The sequence below is a fragment of the Schistosoma haematobium genome, chromosome 4 (assembly GCF_000699445.3).
Source record: "Schistosoma haematobium chromosome 4, whole genome shotgun sequence".
Classification (NCBI taxonomy): domain Eukaryota; kingdom Metazoa; phylum Platyhelminthes; class Trematoda; order Strigeidida; family Schistosomatidae; genus Schistosoma; species Schistosoma haematobium.
In genome coordinates this window covers 42,888,613-42,906,687 of record NC_067199.1, presented here as the reverse complement: position 1 = coordinate 42,906,687, position 18,075 = coordinate 42,888,613, and the positions used below count along the sequence as shown (strand labels likewise).

Below are 18,075 nucleotides of genomic sequence, written 5' to 3'. Positions count from 1 at the left end.
TCCTAAGAAAACCACCTGCTTCGGTTTGGGCACCCGGGCAGTATCACAGCCTACACACAAATCATGTGACTTGTGTGGCGCATCTGTATTAGATGTACCGTTGTACCAATATTTATGAGCCTAAATAAATAAAACCAAATTGCTTGGGAAGAATCCCCTATGAGATAGAGGATTAATACCCCATATATAACCTGGGCTATTTTTACTCTCTGACTTGTAAGATCATCGTAAAAAAGGCTCTTGGAAAGCCTGTGATCAACAATCAATGACCTTTTATACATAAATGAGTTTTAATTCCCTAATACAATACATAGTTAGTTAGTGTTTTTTTTCATTAGAGAATTAAATGATCGATTTTATGGAGAAATCATCACTTTATAGTCACAATACCGTTAAAGTAGTCATAACTGAAATCAAGTAAATTTTTATAACAGGAATGTATAAAACAATACCATGATACAAGACAGTATCCAATTTGTGTTTTACCTTGTGGACTGATTTTAAAACCCATGGAATAGACTGATAATCCCTAGTTGAATCGCTGGATAGGGGGGAGGTCTATGGATGGATACTCATGGCTGAAGATTTCCACTACAGAATGAAATGGCTATTCAATGTTATTGGATTTTCGAAGGTTGTCTAGCAAAACTGTTTGTGATATAATCAACAAATGCATGCCAGCGTTCACTTCATTACTGATACAATTAAACACAATCATATTTTATAATTGTAAGTTGATGGTGACATTGTAACAGAACAACATAGAGAAAACACAAACAAATTGATTTGAAGGAGAAGAAGATATTTATTTACATTTCCAGGAAATTACTGCTCTCAAAAGAGAACATCTAATTCACAGGTTCAGAATTTATCGGTACCAACCGTTTTTTAGCGTAAACCATAATACCACCAGTGTGGTGGTTCATTTCCTCTACGCCATATGCAATCAACACGTAAATCGACATCCACTTCTTTAGTGTCATCTTTTTGATTATCCACTGTGTTTTCACCTCCGTCTGTTTCGGCACTTTTCAATGTGATTTCATCAGTAACCTGTTCATTCTGTTTTTGTTTTTGTCTCTCTAAATATTTCATCATTGCAATACGAGCTCTATGTGCCATTAAATAAGATCTTGGATGTATTGGTAAAAATCCACATAATCCTAATAATTCAGCTACACGAACAGTTGGTTCAGCTCCCATACCAATCCAGTAGGAGATACGTTCAAAATTTAATGCAATCAACTGTTCTCCATGAATATTAGGCAATGGATCCCATGAACCGACTTGTTCAATACCATTCTTTTTCGATTCAGCTAAGTTAGATTTAATCTGTAATATGGACAAAATGAATAATAAAATGAAGAAATAGTAAAGGAAATTAGTGTCAGTCGTAAAATAAACATAATTCCTGGTTTAAATATACACTGGTCTAGATTTTTATATCGTTTCAAAGCAGTGTAAGAAAATTATTAACAAGGCACATGTTAATACAATCAAAATCGTAGTATCGTTCGCCTTGGTTTAAAGAAAAACTCGATGTGAAGATTATTGCTTAGAAAGAAGGGAATAGTTCGTAGAACAAAAGATGTGAATATTGAGGAGCAAAATTCAAACGACTTCTCTCTCTAGTTAGCGGGGCTGGGGCGCATCAAAATAGCTAGCTTATTGGTCTTTGGTCACAGAGTCTTTGTTCCGTTCGCAGACTAGGTGAATACTTAGTTTCTTTAAACACAGCAAAATAAACAGGTAAGTTGTTACATTGCAATATTAAACAATGTCTCTAACCACTGACTACATGTGAATGTGAGGAGTCTAATCAAGTAGTTTGCGTCCATTAACAAACTAATAGTCAATATCTTTATGAACTGATGCTATTTTTTAAGTTTTATTCCCTCAATTTCTCAAACCTACTCCTACCACAGGCTAGCATTGCGCGTCAAGATAGGTGGTAGTTAGGTATGCGTAACACACATCTTAATCACCACATTAGAAGAATGTTCTTTCATACCTAGACTGATTATATTTGAGGATTTGGAATTTTCAATACTACTCCTATGCGTTCATTTTACACTGATGACATTGTGGATTAGTATTATGATCTGATTTAGACAAACAAAACTATTTACTGACATTCATATGTTTTAATCGACAAAAATTATGATGAAGACATTTTGACCAAATAAAATGCACAATCGTATATACAAATAGTGTTCATCCTGTTGTGTTAATGAGGTATGGCAACTTGGACCGATTCATATATGTGCCTGGTCCTACGTTGTAGCTGAGTGACTGACTGAATAGTGAACTTTTAAACTAGGCAATTGATTTTCGACGTGAATATTGATAGGTATATAGTTCTAAGCAATTGTTTAAAGGAAACTACTCGGTAATTCTTAGCGGAACTAATAAATTCTAAATTGCTATGGCAGAGATATATCTGTTGATATGATAATGATGTTTCATTGGGTTAAATAGTTAAAATAGGTTACATATGTCTTCAAACCCTAATGTTTTTGATTACTGCTTATACTCTCGACAACTGCATCTCTGTGCTAATGTAGTATGGCAACACGAAACGATCTACCTACGTACGAAGTTCTACGTTGCTACTGACTGATTGACATATATCAGTACGCCAGATAGTTCAAAACATGGTAGATGTAGGCTGATTAGACTAAGATAACACTAATCTGAGTAGCAATTCACATGATTGTTAAGAATATTTTTTTATGAAAAAGGATACAAATCAGAGATGTGTTCATTTAGTCTTTCCTTTAATGAATGTTGTCAAATGATTTATGAGTCTAGAAACTCGACTAAATGAATCCATACATAACAAAATAACGTTTATGAACTTACCTGTATGGTAAAGAAAGGTCTATTAGAACATCCTTCTCTGACTAGTGCAATACGAAGTTTATTTCGAAAACGAACAGGATATAATTTTACTACACGACGTCCAGGAATTAACGGTTGATGAGGCCACCATGTACTAGGCTTTTCTGGTCCAGGTACAAATGTCATATCATTTAAAGATGTAGGCTGAGTTGATTCACAAACAAAAGGTTGTATATTACCAAAAGGTGAATAGGAATTTTGGTATTTTACGCGACCCAAGTTCAAGTTACGAAGTAAAGGAAATCTAAGGATGTATTTTTTTAAAAAAATGTCACATTTAAAAGTAAACCAACATAATGGTACAGTCATAGTCAAATTAAATGAAAATAAGTTTATGCGTTTTTCAAAGAGACAATATTACAAAAACCTTAACTAAGACCCAATACCACCAACATAGTATATTAGTGACATTTTAAGACAAAGAAACTAATTTGCTTGGATCTCATGATGGTCAAACTATTTTATGACGAATACAGGCTAAGAAAATACTTCTAAAACTTGTAAAGGTTTAAACAATCCATAGACGTAATGATAACAAAAGAACATCTGATATATTACAATCCTGAGATGGTAGAAAAGATCTGTAGCTTAGGTGAATGATTTTGGTGGATTTTTGTTCTCTGAGCTGGATGGTTTGGTTGTGGAGCTTTTATCATTCTTCTGAAGGACATCATTAGCACAAACTTCAGGTTTGTTATAAATTCAATACAAACATTTGGTCATCAGCAGCTTACATTTAGATATGGACAATAGTTAAAGAGATTAAGCAAATTTACTTGCATAACAATAGGAATGATTAAATAAATAAATTTCTCAAGTACAATTGTACGTAATTTGAGTTTTGGTCACACGTTTTTATGAGACCTAGTAATATTATCTGGTTGATTTTATTAGCTAGGACCCCTCTTTGTTTTAGTCAAATGAACTATCAAGCACTGGTCTAGGGAATAAAACACAACTCCCAACTACTATGTCTGGCTCGAGTTCCGATTCATCTAGTTCCGTCTAGACAATCAGGTAGCGTAATTAAGAGTCACACAAAACCTTCAGTTCAATGATGTGTACATTAATTCGAACTAACTTACCAAATGTCATCACATTAAAAGTTTAAATCAATCAGTAGGAACCGTTTGGACGTGATTATTTCTTTCTCTATAAAGAAATCTATGATTGTCTAGCCGTGTTAACCGATAATGTGTATAATTTATTTAGACAATATATTGATAGAGGAATAGTTTAAAATTTGTATAGGAATAGAAAAGCTTGAAACATTACTTTTATGTCAGTTAGTCAGCTACAACGTAGGACCAGGCACACATATACATCGGTCCAAGTTACCATACCTCATTAGCACAACAACATGAACACCGAATCCATAGAAGTAGTTAATTCAATGGTGGTAATATATAAAAGAAAGATTGCATATAAGGATATAGTATAGCAAGAAAGAATTAGTTTATAGAAAGTAAGATATGAAGCGATTTTAATCTCTTAGTTTAAGGGAAGACAGGGAGTGTATACACCGACGCCATTGTGGTCAATTCTGAGCCATGTCACCAAGAGTCTCCAACCATTGGTTACGAAAGTAACGCGGACCCCAACCAAGTAGTCTGCATCTACCAACATGGCTAAGACTAGAAGTTCGTGACTTTAAGCACTGATGCCACGTTTTGGTGTGGCCACCCACAATTTTCTTCCAACCATCCTCAACACTAGTCAGCATTGCGCGTCCTGATAATCGGTGTTCAGGCATGCGTAACACGTGACCCAACCATCCCAGTCGATAAAGATTCATAACCCCATCAAGTGACTTACCATCATTTGTTTTTATGAGTTCCAAAACAAGTGAACAGTTTTAATTTATCAGACAACTTATTATGGTTAGTTTTATAATCACTCAAAGTTTTTAAAAAGACAACTATAATAAGATTTAGTCATTATGTATATAATTAAAGCGATGAGACAATATACATTGATGTATAAAAAGCAGTATGAGTTTCTACAAAATTATAGAAATAACATTCTGTTGAGTTGTAAAAATGATTTAAAACCTGAGTTCGAGAGTTGTTATTACTTGACCACAATAATTTAAGTTGGACGAATTGACTTGCTATACATAGTGTAATTGTATAATGTTTGAATAATAATAATTATTATAGAAGCCTTTTTTTAAAAATAAGAATGTTTATAGTAAATTCCCCATAGTTGAAATGGTGTGAATTCCTCTTCTATTATTTACGTTTTATAGTATCAATCTAACAGTAAATTATTGTGGAGACATACTTGTATAATGCATAATGCATTATATTGTGAATTGGTCAAATCTGATTGAACTTTAAAAAGCGATCCAATGGAAAAATATCCTGAAAGGAATAATAATGAATAGGGAATCGATGAAGTAATTATTATTATAATCTTATTACTATTACGGTTTTTAAAAGACTGTTGATAACTTGTTAATCTAATTCTTGCTTGCCAAGAGTATATATGCACTCCACACTAAAAATGAGTTTGTGAGGTGAGAATAGAAGATGAGTATAACAGAAAAAAGGACAAAAATGAATAGAAATTAGTGTACTAGAGTGAAATAATAATAACATTAATGGCAAAAGCAATTCATTTGGGGAAAATACAACCAGGAAGAATTTTTTCAGTTAAAAAAGTTAGTTATTATTATTTATTTGAACACAGATATTGGTACAAGGGGGCACCAGATACATATGCACCACACAAATCATACGGGGTTTGTTTGAGGGCTAAAATACTGCCCGGGTGCCCAAACCGAAGCAGTTGGTTTTCTTAGGCTGCCACATCCGAAGCCTTCGACCTAAAGGTCTGATCCACAAGGCAGTGGAGTAGTTTTGGGAGATGCAGTCCCATAGTAGCCGGTGACCAATAATTGGTTCATACGCCAACTGTTCTCTCGGGATACTGGAGTCCATGTGCACCATTGGTTTGGAATCAGGGTTTTTCAACTCCCCTAGGTGAACTCTCCTTGTCCATCAACCCGGTTAAAGCACCAGACACTCACTCTTATGAAGTAAAAGAAAGTTACAGCAGGATCGTCACTGGCTTCTATATCGAACTATTTCTGATAGTCTTAAGCCAATGTGTTGCACCATCTCCAGGACCCTAACCAGGGAGTCGTGAATGACCAACAGAAGCCAGCTCTGTACATCTTTCTTTCATAGCACATCATGTCGTGAACTGACCAACTCTCCACATTTTTTCAATCAGTCCCAGATTCGGCAAATAATGCATGACGTGGGATTCGCTGAGATGGCATTCGCAGGATATGTCCAAGCCACCGAAGTCGGTATTTAAAGGTGGTGACACCAGCCGAAATATCGTCGCTGTGTAGAAACACACGGTGCCGAACCTATGAATTACTAATGTGGGGTTCCCACTGGGTGTCAGCAATCATTCGGAGACACAGAGTCGTTTAATATCCTCGACTCGGAGAGGCCAGGTTTTACGGGCATAGAGTAAAACTGCACTCACAGATGCGTTGTAGATCTGACCTTTTACAACCAGACTAACATCATAAAGGTGCCAAAGATGGCCTCATTGGTGTAAACCGCTATGGTTTTCACTATATGTGAAATGATCTCATCACTCACGCCACCACCATTATACACAGCTACCCAGAAGGTTTTGACTATATCTGCTCACTACCCAGAGTGAGTATAGGTCCAGGGTCCTGCCAGTTTTATAAGAGTAATTTGTACTTGGAAGGTGCAAAGCACATGTCATATCTACGGAAACTGATTGTCAATTGATTAAGTGCATATTGCATGGTTTTGGTATTGCCGCACAGTACGACAATATCATCTGAATACTCAATGTCGAAAAGTCTTTCTACAAGCAAAATATTCACACCACAATTAATTATATCCATCAGAGCTGCTTTCGGAACGTTATCAATGGCATGGTTAAGATAGGAATGGTGAAATCGGGGAACTTTGTCTAACCTCACTGCAGGCATGAAACAAAGAAGAGAGATGGTTATATGACCTCACTCTGTCTGAGATGTTTGTATATAAGACCTGGTGATTTGTGGCGTTTCAAGAGTTAGAGTTCCTTGTGTCACGAGCCATGGAGGGCAGGATAATATGATCGATGTCGCCGGGGTAGCATACCAGTTGAACTGCCCCTTGAAAAACTCTTCCCTTCGTCCACATCGTCGGTGGATGTTATTGACTGATATCCTGTCAGCTTCGCAAATTATTTGAGTCACACCAGAATTGTTCCTGACAGTGACGCGGATGAGTTTAAATGGCTTCCGGCAGTTACCAGAAGTAGCAGCTGCTTCAAACTTGTTAGCACGCTCCGACCACCAGGCTTTTCGGTCCTTACGCAAGCTTCGCACAATTTCGCTAAGCCAAAACCTTCGTTCATGGTCAAAATTGTGGTCATCTGGAGAAGACCGGCGTGCTTTAGTGAGTTGTAAGAAGCCTGTAGAAACCTAGTGCCTGTTAACGGGACTCTGTAAAGTCACAAGCGACTTTACTCGCCATTTTCATGACGCCATAAAATTTCAGCCAATGCACATATACTTTTCGGTGGATTGATAGCTAGCCTTGAACCTAGCTAGGCTTTATATTTCATTGCAGCAGAAGCTGCAACCAATTTGCTGACATTGACCCATTTAGAGCAGAGAATTTGTCAGACAGAGTGACTGACTGAAGAATTTGTTGGCTACTGGGTCAACGCAATCAAGGGTATGATTAGAGTCCAGATAAGTACTCCAAAAGGAGCAGCAATCTTGTACATAGCCACGCCAGCAGTAGTTGGTCGCGATATGATCAATTTAAGTCCAGGTTTTATATGCGGAAAGAGGACGCTAGGTAGCACGTCGGCGATGACTGCGCCAAAAGTTAGCACTAGCCAGAAACAGGTTTTAACCTGAGCAATTTGCAGTAGACAGTTACCGTTATCTGGTCTACAACCAACAGGTCCTCATCGGTCACCCAAAAGACTTTTTCCCCAGACACCTGTCAAACGGACTGCACGTAAAAGGGAACTTAACTGGTGACAAGAATCACCCGCGATCGCACGCGGGCTAAAATCTGTCGCAGCGTAAGCGATGACGAATGGAGATCGTCTCTCATACCGATTTCTCAGTGATTCAGTTTTCTAGTCTAACAACACATAACCGACTGTTAATGGGGATCCAATCGACTAGTTGTCTCAACTCTAACGTTTACTGCAACAATATAGCCAGCTAAACCATACGATGCCACACGCACGCGAAACAAGCTTTTTGAAGTGCCATATGGGAAGCGAATTTGTATTGCTTTACTTGAGTCTTGAATACTAGTCTCGGATAGGCAAAGGACATCGATGTTGAGACTTTCTAAAGATAGCGAACCCTACCGGTTGGCCGATCTACATTAGTGAGCGAACGTTGAAGCCGGTCAGTTTGAATGGTATATGTGGTTTTGGAAAGGCTAGTTCAGTTTTCATAATCGGTGGTAGCATCCAACTTTCGACCAGTCAGTGACTTGAGATCGTTTAGATAGGAAAGGGTTTCCGCCATAGACAAGCTGCTGTATAAGTTGAAAAATAAAATACGCAAAATGAGAATAAAAGGGAGTACACAAGTGACGCAGTATAAAAGAAACAAAAACGAATGTTATCATATGATTTCGAATATGATTTGTCAGAATGCAAACCGAAGCGAGAATAATTTTTCCAGTTGTAATCATCATTTGATTTGTGTTTAAGCTGGGATACTGCCCGCGAGCCCAAACTGAAAAGAGGCCACTCACCGAATCTTTGACCTAGAGGTTTAATCCACAAGGTAGTGGCGCAACGTTGGGAAATGCGGCACCATGGTAGCCGGTGACCAACAATAGGTTCGTACGCCATTTGTCCTCCCAGGACGCTGGAGGTCACGTGCTCCATTGGTTTTGAACAAGAGTTTTTCAAATCTCCTAGGTGGATCCTCCGACTAATGTATATATACCTTGACTATTAGTGGCTCATAAATTTTATGAATAGTTTGTCAAAGATTTCTACAATGGAAACTACTTACTAATAATTGAAATATTAAGAACACTACCTACGTAACATTGCGAGGACATCTTGTTACGTTAAGAACTATATCTAACTATTTATGAATATTGGCAGTGGCTTCTAGTCCCAACAATGTCTAATAATGTTTCAAACAACTAGATTGCTACAACTTCACTTATGGAATAATAGAAAAACAATGAACACTAACACAGTATAACTATCCTTAATTCGATGGTGTCATAAACCACTAGGTGTTAGGTAGTTGAAAGTAATTGTTAAAAAGTCCTGGACATAAGTTTCGTGCTAGTCGGAGCTCATCAGCAATGAGTACCTTTGGTCTTGAGAGAACTAAATCTTCCTGATTGATTCGAACATTGGCCACTCATTGTTATCATTTAATTTATCGTGACATTCTTTTTCATGTCTCTGTTGTGTAATTATTTAGTTTTATATCAGTCAGATGAAATTACAATAAACTGTGTATGGAGTAATGAAGGGAATATTTTACCTATTGAATATGTATGGGTTTTAATAAAAAATTTGTGGAGAAAATCATTTATATACAAAGTAAACATCTGTAGTCAGGTTGCATAGTAGCTAAATACTTATCGATTGACTTCCCGCTAGACGTTGTTGGTAGACAGTTTCTTATATGGTGTAGAGTTTAGTAACAAGTATTTCGTTCACAAAACATTGTCAGAGACCATAAGACTATCTTGTTTACTGACATGAGAGGTTGTGTAGCATTATTAGCCTATACATGACTTGTAGCTCACTGTAAAATGTTGTACATGTTTGAGGTTTACTTATTATGACAAACAGCTGATATAAGGCTGTATACAATACTCTATTTTATAAATACTGAGTCAAATATTTCTGAAATAAACGTTACTAAGGCAAGAACAGCAACTGGCTAATAAAGTCGTTTAAGGTCATCAGCATAATACACTTTTATCCAAACTTGAGGGGTTCTAAAGATGACAATGAGGAAGTAATTGGCTTTTCCAAAGAAAACCTATGGACTTCTTCAGCTGACTTGGTTCTTGATATGTGAATCGAAGGGATTATCTACACTAGCACCAATCTGTACGGATACAAGCGTTCCCTCGTTGAAAAAAACAACCCTATTTTGACCTTTTATAGGTTCATGAATCATGGAAACAGTTTACGAAAAATTCACTTTCTTAAATTTCTCCAATCAATTATAAATTCGTATTAACTAAGTTTTGGTTGGCTGGCGATTGATTGAAATCTCACAAAATTACAACTAGGATCGCTCAAGGTTGTTAATAAAGTATTGTCAACATTTGGGCCAAGTGGCCAATATATATGAAATTCAAATTTCGAAAGCTAAACTGCACCGCAAGCTGAACGTTAGACTCAGGAATATCGGTTAGACAGTGTCTGAAAGAGATATATAGATTAATGTTAGTGTCATCCAATCTCCCGATTTTGGGGAAATTTTGGGAAAGCTGCAAAGGAAAATTTTTGGGAAAAGCTACAGCATAACCCAAAACCTCCCCTGGTATGAGATTTACCCTAGGGGAAATACCCAAAAATTTTGGGTTTCTTCATTTGTTTACCCGAAATTCTCCAGCATTTCTCTGAATTCAGGGAGATTGGGCGTTCAAACACCTTTCATCCCAACGATGACAAACATCACGTTACTAGCCATACAGTACATACTTCTAATGTTTGAAATGATAAAGGCTGATAGGAAGTTTTGTTTCACTTGGTCTTTTGTTTATTATCAATCATATCGACATGATTAATTATCACGAGGTCCTCTGAAAGAGCATTTAACTGATTGACATACATTACGGGCACACAATTATTCATGAAACATCCATAAAATTACATTTTGTTACCTGGGATTGAGTCTAGTATACAGATAGCCAGAGTTTGTGTGGGACAAATGACCTAGAGAGTAGCGTTAAATGTTAAACAGGTCACCAGCTAGCGACGTTGTAAAAGCTCAAATGGTTCCTAAGTATGTTTAACGATAAACGAGAAAAAGTATTAGGAAATTATAGTGAGATATCTCACAGTATGTACTGTCTTTAATCCTTAAAAATATGTCAAGTTTTCTCCTAAAGGACTCCTTAGAATTCGCTTAGACTAATTCATCCGACAGCGAATTCGGGAATTTGACCACGCGTAAAGGGTGTGTAGTTTTTTGTGGCGGCCCGTTATTTAAACGTCATTTGGATCGAACGATGTCGAAAGGGCTCTCCACTTGAGTAGCCCGAGATCTGACTTCATGGAGATCGTAGTGATGATTGTTGTTGAAATATATATGTCGCCTATCCTCATAAATAATCGTTGACTTTAATCGTGTTAGTCAATGACGGATTTAGATAAGTCAAATAACGAGAATGGACTTTTGAATACATATATTTTGTATATGAAGCGAATGGAATAGAGAGAAGAGAAACGGCGTGGAGTGGAGATAGCGGGTAAGCCAACTCGCGTTTAACCAAGCGTTAATCAATATTTGTAGTTACACAAAAGTAAGTTACAGACATGTGATGAGTAATGGGATAAGAAATGTACACACACCTACGCGCTCATATAAAAACAGTCAAGTTTGATAAGCGAATAATCAACAAGGTCAGCATGTGACTTAAGTAGAATGAATAGAATGGGCTTTTCGAAAGCTAGAATAAGGTATATGGGCTTAACATGATAACCGACACTGCAAGTTACCTAGTTTTATCAAGAGAACGCGATTGGCTAAATGGAAACAATTATTATTATAACCAATAGTACCAATTATTGTTTTACTGTACTTGTTTGTTTGACTGTACAAAAGACATTCTTTCTTCCGTTGTTTAGGACCTTACACACACTTGTGTCTGCTCAGTGATTCTGCTTGTACTCCTTTGGCACGATCTCGGTATTCTTGCGATAACACGAGATCGCCAACAAATATACCTCGCTACAACCTGCAATCGCCTTCTGATATCTGGTACGCAACTTTCTTGTAGTGGTGATCATAGTCAACCACGATTGACTCGACGCTACGCTACAGGTGAACGAAAGACCTTCAGTAACTTCCGCTATGTAATATTGCCAGTTTCTGGGTGTTAACCGTAAAGTTTGTGTTTGGGTTGGGCTCAAGTGGATATTTAATGGGTTTCACATGAGTGCTTAGGATACCATATCATCAGAAGGCCACCTGTGAAACGCCTGTACACGAATTTGTAAAGGTTCAGTAATTTGATGTGCTTTTCATTAGACCTGGATTCGAGTCTCCGGAGTGAATCCACGGCTTGTCTCTGGATATATCCCAGTGGACTATTATTTTTTCAAAAGGAGGGAGGAAACACTATATTTCGATACTGCAAGTGGGGCCGAATAAAACTATTGAAGATAAAGTGTATGCCTTTTATGTCAGCCAGTCCTACCGTTGGCATATCTCACAAAGAGCTGGAGGGGTCTTCACATGGAGAGTCAGGTAGCATCAATGATATTCGTGGATAAGACGCTTAAAGTTCAGAAGATGAAATTTTGACAGCATTAGCATTTGCAATGCGTGAGTCCTTATGAATTTCGGTCGATTGTAGCTTTCGGGAAGCATTCATGTGATGGAAACCTTTGTAGTACATAAGATTGCATTTAGTGGGAAATCACAGTAAACATCCCCATAATATTCACGGTAGACTTATCTGTATATTTTTTATCAATGATACTTTGAAGCTGACAATTGCACAAGTCGGAAATTCCAATGCACTAGCTAAAGTTGACTTTAAGCCTGGATTTGTAGATGAAACTGGGGCCTGTGAAGGCGTGATAACTTTCTAGCACAAACACAGGTTTAAAAACTTGTCAGTTAGGAATTATTAATTCGTGAAGATGTATTTGTAGTTTGCAATATTGTTATGTTCGTTAAACTTGAATGCTACTACTGATTCGTCTTACTCGGGACAGAACGAAGAATCAAGCAACCAGAGACTCGATAAGCTATACTGGTCTGTTGTCCACGACTCAGCCAACTCGATCCAGAAGTCTTGGTAAGATGCAGAAAGTGTATTCTACAGGCAACTAGAAGATACCAAGTCAATCAAGCACACAAATCACGAGTATTTATACAAAATATATATAATCGATATTGCCATGGAAGTTTTTAACCACTTAATCGATAGGTTCGTCAATCGACTATGTGCGTGGGTGGTAAGAAACGCCCAAGCATACATCTGCATACAAGCCCCACAAAGATAAAATTATAAAATATGAGTTTTTGGGTTCTAGCGCCCCCAACAAATATGTCTCAGACTGACTACTTTACACTTTAGAGTGTAACTATTAAGCCCCGGTAGTTGTGCCGTGCTTCGATGTAGCCTCTTCTCCAGAAGGGCCTACTAGGCTTCACCAACTTGTTTGGCTGGAAGGGGCACCACAGGATCCGACAAAACTACCGGAGTTCAATAGTTGTTTTCGGGAGGTAAAATCCGACTCACACGTCCGCGCCGTGCCTCCTGGATAACGGGGCTCATTCCCATTAACTAACGTGAGCGGTAACCCGGGTGGTGGAGATCGGGCTAATCACCCACTCTACTTATACCCATCCACTGATTAAAAATCCTACAATGAAACAATGTATCTGTACCTTTGGTTAAAAAAAACAAAAAAAATCCCAGAAACTTCCAAGAACTAAAACTTGGCTTATGGAACGTCCGTGGTTGCTCACAGGAAAGTAAATTACATCAAATTGCTAGTCAAATAACTGAACGTCAGTGCCACCTAGCAGTGATTACTGAAACCAGAATGCCAAGCAAAATATTAGAAATGGACGAAAACACAACTCTGTTTAACTGCAACCCAGATATAAACAATCACAAAAACACTGGTGTCGCCTTCATCATCAATAATCACACAAACATCACAACATCTCACTTCAATGAAATAAAAGGCAGAATCGCAACAATAATGATCCACTTCAAATCAATGAATCAATCCTTCAACTTTATTGGATGCTATTCCCCCACAGAAACTTCAGATGATGACAATCAAAAAGATAATTTCTACATCTCACTAAAACGAACAATCATGAATATCAAACAAAACAGACTACCAATAGTACTAATGGGTGACTTCAACTGCAGATTAAGCCAAGAATTACACACAATGAATCCTCACATTATTGGCAAAGCAATCAAACTAGAAGACACCTCACCAAATGGCATCAGATTAATCAACCTTTGCCAATCAACGAAACTAAAAATTATGAACACCTTCATACAAAAACCGCAAAGCAAATCCATCACATGGATGCACCCGAACACAAATGATACTCATACCATCGATCTAATTCTACTAGATAACAAACCCAATCAAAATATCACAATATGCGACATACATAACTCCCGATCAATGGACGCCAACTCAGATCACTTCATGCTCACCACAATAATTAAACTCCAACACAAAAAGAGAAACAAGAAACACAAACACGAGCATACACACAAGAAACGCACACAAAATAACACACGAAATGCTATTCAATCCATGTCCTCTGATTACCCTACAATATTAACAAATCTAATAAATGAAGCAAATGATTTGGCACAAATAGAAAAAGCCATTATGCATGCTGCACCAATATCTGCAAACCCCCGAAAATCAGCAACTAAAAGATGGCAAACACAGATCAGTGAGGACCTAAAGGAAAGCAACTAAGACAATCCAACTGTAGAAACCAAAAACAAATATAATCAAGCAAACAAACTAGTAAAACTTAAAATAAAATCAGCCAAAGAAGACTACATTCAAAACGAAACTAAGGAAATGAATGCCTTCTTCGAACAAAATGATCTACACTCAGCGTATAAAATGCTTGACGACATATTAGCCACAATAAGAAATCAAACATATAAACAACGAAGAAACCAAATAAAAAGCAAAACACTTCAACAACATTGCCAAAATCTGTTTCAATCAACAACAACACTAAACCTGGAATCCTCAAACATGAATCAATTCAATGGACCTCCTCTAACAAAACCTGAACTTGAAATAGTCATCAAGAACCTAAAAAATAACAAAAACCCCGGTAACAATGGCATAACCAATGAGATGATCAAACATGGTGGGGAGAAACTACAAAACATCCTATTAAACATCATGAACAAATTCTGGACAAATCCAAACGAAATCCCAAATCACTGGTTAAATGCTAATGTAATAAGCATATACAAAAACAAAGGTTTGAAATCAGATCCAAATAACTACAGAAGCATCTTTCTACTCGACACACTGAGCAAAATATTCTCCGGAATGATCTGCAACAGACTAGTACAACAAACAGATAATCAAATTCCGCCAACACAATTTGGCTTCAGAAAACATTTAACTACCAGTCATGCAATTACTACAATCAGACATGTAATCCAATGTGCTCTTGATTCAAAGAAAACACTGATCATCATCTTTGTAGACCGAACGAAAGCCTTCGATATCTAACCAAAGCAGCTAATTCAGGATGCACTAGCGAACGTGTCGTTCTGGAAACATAAATTTGTGCATAAACAAACTACTAGATAATCCAAAAGGCTTCCTAGCGAAGACAAAACTGAATTTCACTATGCATAGAGGAGTAAAACAAGGAAGCAAAGAAGGCCCTACCCTATTCAATCTTGTTTTCAAACAAATTCTTGCACATACAATTGATCACACTTTGAAAGGAATTGAGCTGAAAAATCAGAACAATGAACCCTGGACAATCAAACATCTAGAATATGCTGACGATCTATGTATAATAGCCAACAACACAGATGAAGCAACCAAATCACTAAACTCCTTACAAAAATATCTTCGAATGCTAAACATGGAAATTTCCACATCCAAAACAAAATCCATGGTAATAAACAAACATGATAACCTAAGTTCAATAACCATTGAAAACAAACAAATAGAAGAAGTTACCAATTCCCTCTATCTCGGCTCAATATTAAACCACAAAGGATCAGCAGACTACAATTACACACAACATAGCCAAGTCAAAGAATGCTCTAATCAAAACATCACCTATCTTAAAAACCAACAAAACTCAATTTATCAACGAAAACAAAGTTAATCAATACACTAGTAATTCCGCATCTCACATACAGTCTAGATTCCATAGTCCTAAGAAAGACTGGTCTAGACTAGAAGCCGTCCTCAACACAACATGACGTATAATCCTAAACATCAAAGACAGAAAGGAACTTAACATAGAACAACTACACAAAAAAATACAACTCCCTAACATTGCGACGAAAATAATGCAGAATCGACTTAACCTATGGTATACGGCAAATAAAAGATCAAATAACATAATGACCAAAACATACACAAGACACATAGAAAACCCATCAAAACACCGTAATGCACACACAAAAAGCTGGATCAGACAATTAACTCAAGACATTAATGAAATGAAAGACAAACTACCGACAAACTGGCACAAGCATCCAACGAAAGTAAAACTTGAATCTTTTAGTGGTCAAGTGGAAGATGGCTGGGAAGCCAACTCCATTTTAATTAAGTGTTACTCAGTATTTATAGGCAGACAAAATAAACTACAGACATGTGATGAATCATGGGATATGAAGTGTACACACATATACGCTCATGTGAAAACAGTCAAGGCTAATAAGCGAATAATTGACAAGGTCAAAATATGGCTCAAGTAAAATGAATAAAATAGGATGTCTGGAAGTTAGAATAAGGTATATGGGCTTGCCATAATAACTGACACTACATAGCCCCCTTGTAGAAAATAGCACATTTAAAAAATGTCTGTTTTCGAAAATAACACTGAAGTGATATGAAGTTAATGCTAACACTAAGTAGCCAAAAAATTGTACAACACTCGATAAAGTACAGTGTCACATAAGGGGTGAGTGTATTATATGAAAATGTCATGCTTATGCAAAAGAATACATGAATGTAGAAAAGACGCGGACAAAAATGGAAACGTTAGCATGCGAATATGAGCAAATTAATGAGCTTACAAAAATTCAACATGTACTAATACTATGACTGTCTGAACGATAAAATAACACGTTTGTATGAGTGATTCAAAGTATCGTGAAAACAGTAATAAATTGTTTGTAGGTATAACAGCGAAATAAATCGTCAAAATGAGTACAGTATAATATGACAGAAATTGGTCTGTGATGCTGGCAAAATAGTGAAATATGCGAAATATATGTTCTGTTGAGCCGCAGCAGAATAAATAGCATCGAATAGCGATGAGTGAATTCGAATTTAAATGCGTAACTCCCGTTCGTAGGATGATAATAGTTAAGTCGTGAAATAATAACTGCATCGACGGGTGATATTCGTTGCTGTACTGCAATTGATAATAATCATAAAATTTGAAGTCAGTGGACGTTGTCGTCTGCGTTATGACAGATGCATTGAGTTATCATTAAATATGTATTAGTAGAAGAATGACCAGATGAACAGAATAGTGACTGAGTAGGCGAGGTACGTAGAGTCGTATTCCTTTTTGGTCATGAAGCCTAGAGTGGTTTGAGGGAGATGCGCTCGATCTCGTTTGTTACAAAACCGTACCAAGGCATGACAAAAATACCAATACATATGGTTAGCGATTGTGACGTATGAGACTGACTTGGATGTAACGAACAAGAGTGTATCTTTGAGAGAGTAGCTCTAAACTCTACGTTCTGATATACTATGCGATGGGTATAGAATAGTAGTTGCAGTACTCGAATAGCGTTTTCGAGTGATAAGTGATGCAGAATGTAGTTATGCACGTGGAAGAATAGATAAAATGAGCGTAATGGTTACTAATCAGCTAGTCAGAAGCATCCACAGACATAATAGGAGGCGATTTCGAAATGAAAAATGTATGTTGTGATAACATAAATTGCGGACCTCGACTAAGTGAATGAATGCAATATTAGATCAAAATGACATGAAAAATTGGAACGAACTCACTTAAAGCAGGAAAATCTCACGTTTTTGAATAGTAAAAATATTCCAATGAGTTCTCACAAAGTGGAGTGGAATTTTCATAAAATGATAATTTGTTCGGTGAGTAATATGATTGCGAAAATGTCAATTTAGTGACAGCACGAACAAGATTAATAATTCCACATTCTGTCATGATATTGATAATAATGTAATAATAAGCATACAATGATAATT

At 36.9% G+C, this 18,075-nt stretch overlaps 2 protein-coding genes across 2 annotated transcripts; one reads left to right on the top strand and one right to left on the bottom strand.

The window, feature by feature from the left end:
* Positions 1 to 422: 422 nt before the first annotated feature.
* Positions 423 to 10,891, bottom strand: MRPS16 (37S ribosomal protein S16, mitochondrial). Its single transcript, XM_051216488.1, has 4 exons — positions 10,788 to 10,891; positions 5,185 to 5,264; positions 2,863 to 3,145; positions 423 to 1,332 (listed from the first exon to the last, which is right to left on the bottom strand). The coding sequence occupies exons 2-4, from the start codon at positions 5,202 to 5,204 to the stop codon at positions 889 to 891; spliced, it is 747 nt and encodes a 248-aa protein (XP_051067079.1). The 5' UTR covers positions 5,205 to 5,264; positions 10,788 to 10,891; the 3' UTR covers positions 423 to 888.
* Positions 10,892 to 13,186: 2,295 nt separating this feature from the next.
* MS3_00000506 (uncharacterized protein) lies at positions 13,187 to 17,794 on the top strand. The gene has a single exon (XM_051208245.1). It carries the CDS (start codon positions 13,687 to 13,689, stop codon positions 14,596 to 14,598), a length of 912 nt encoding a protein of 303 aa, XP_051067078.1. The 5' UTR covers positions 13,187 to 13,686; the 3' UTR covers positions 14,599 to 17,794.
* The last annotated feature ends 281 nt before the right edge of the window (positions 17,795 to 18,075 follow it).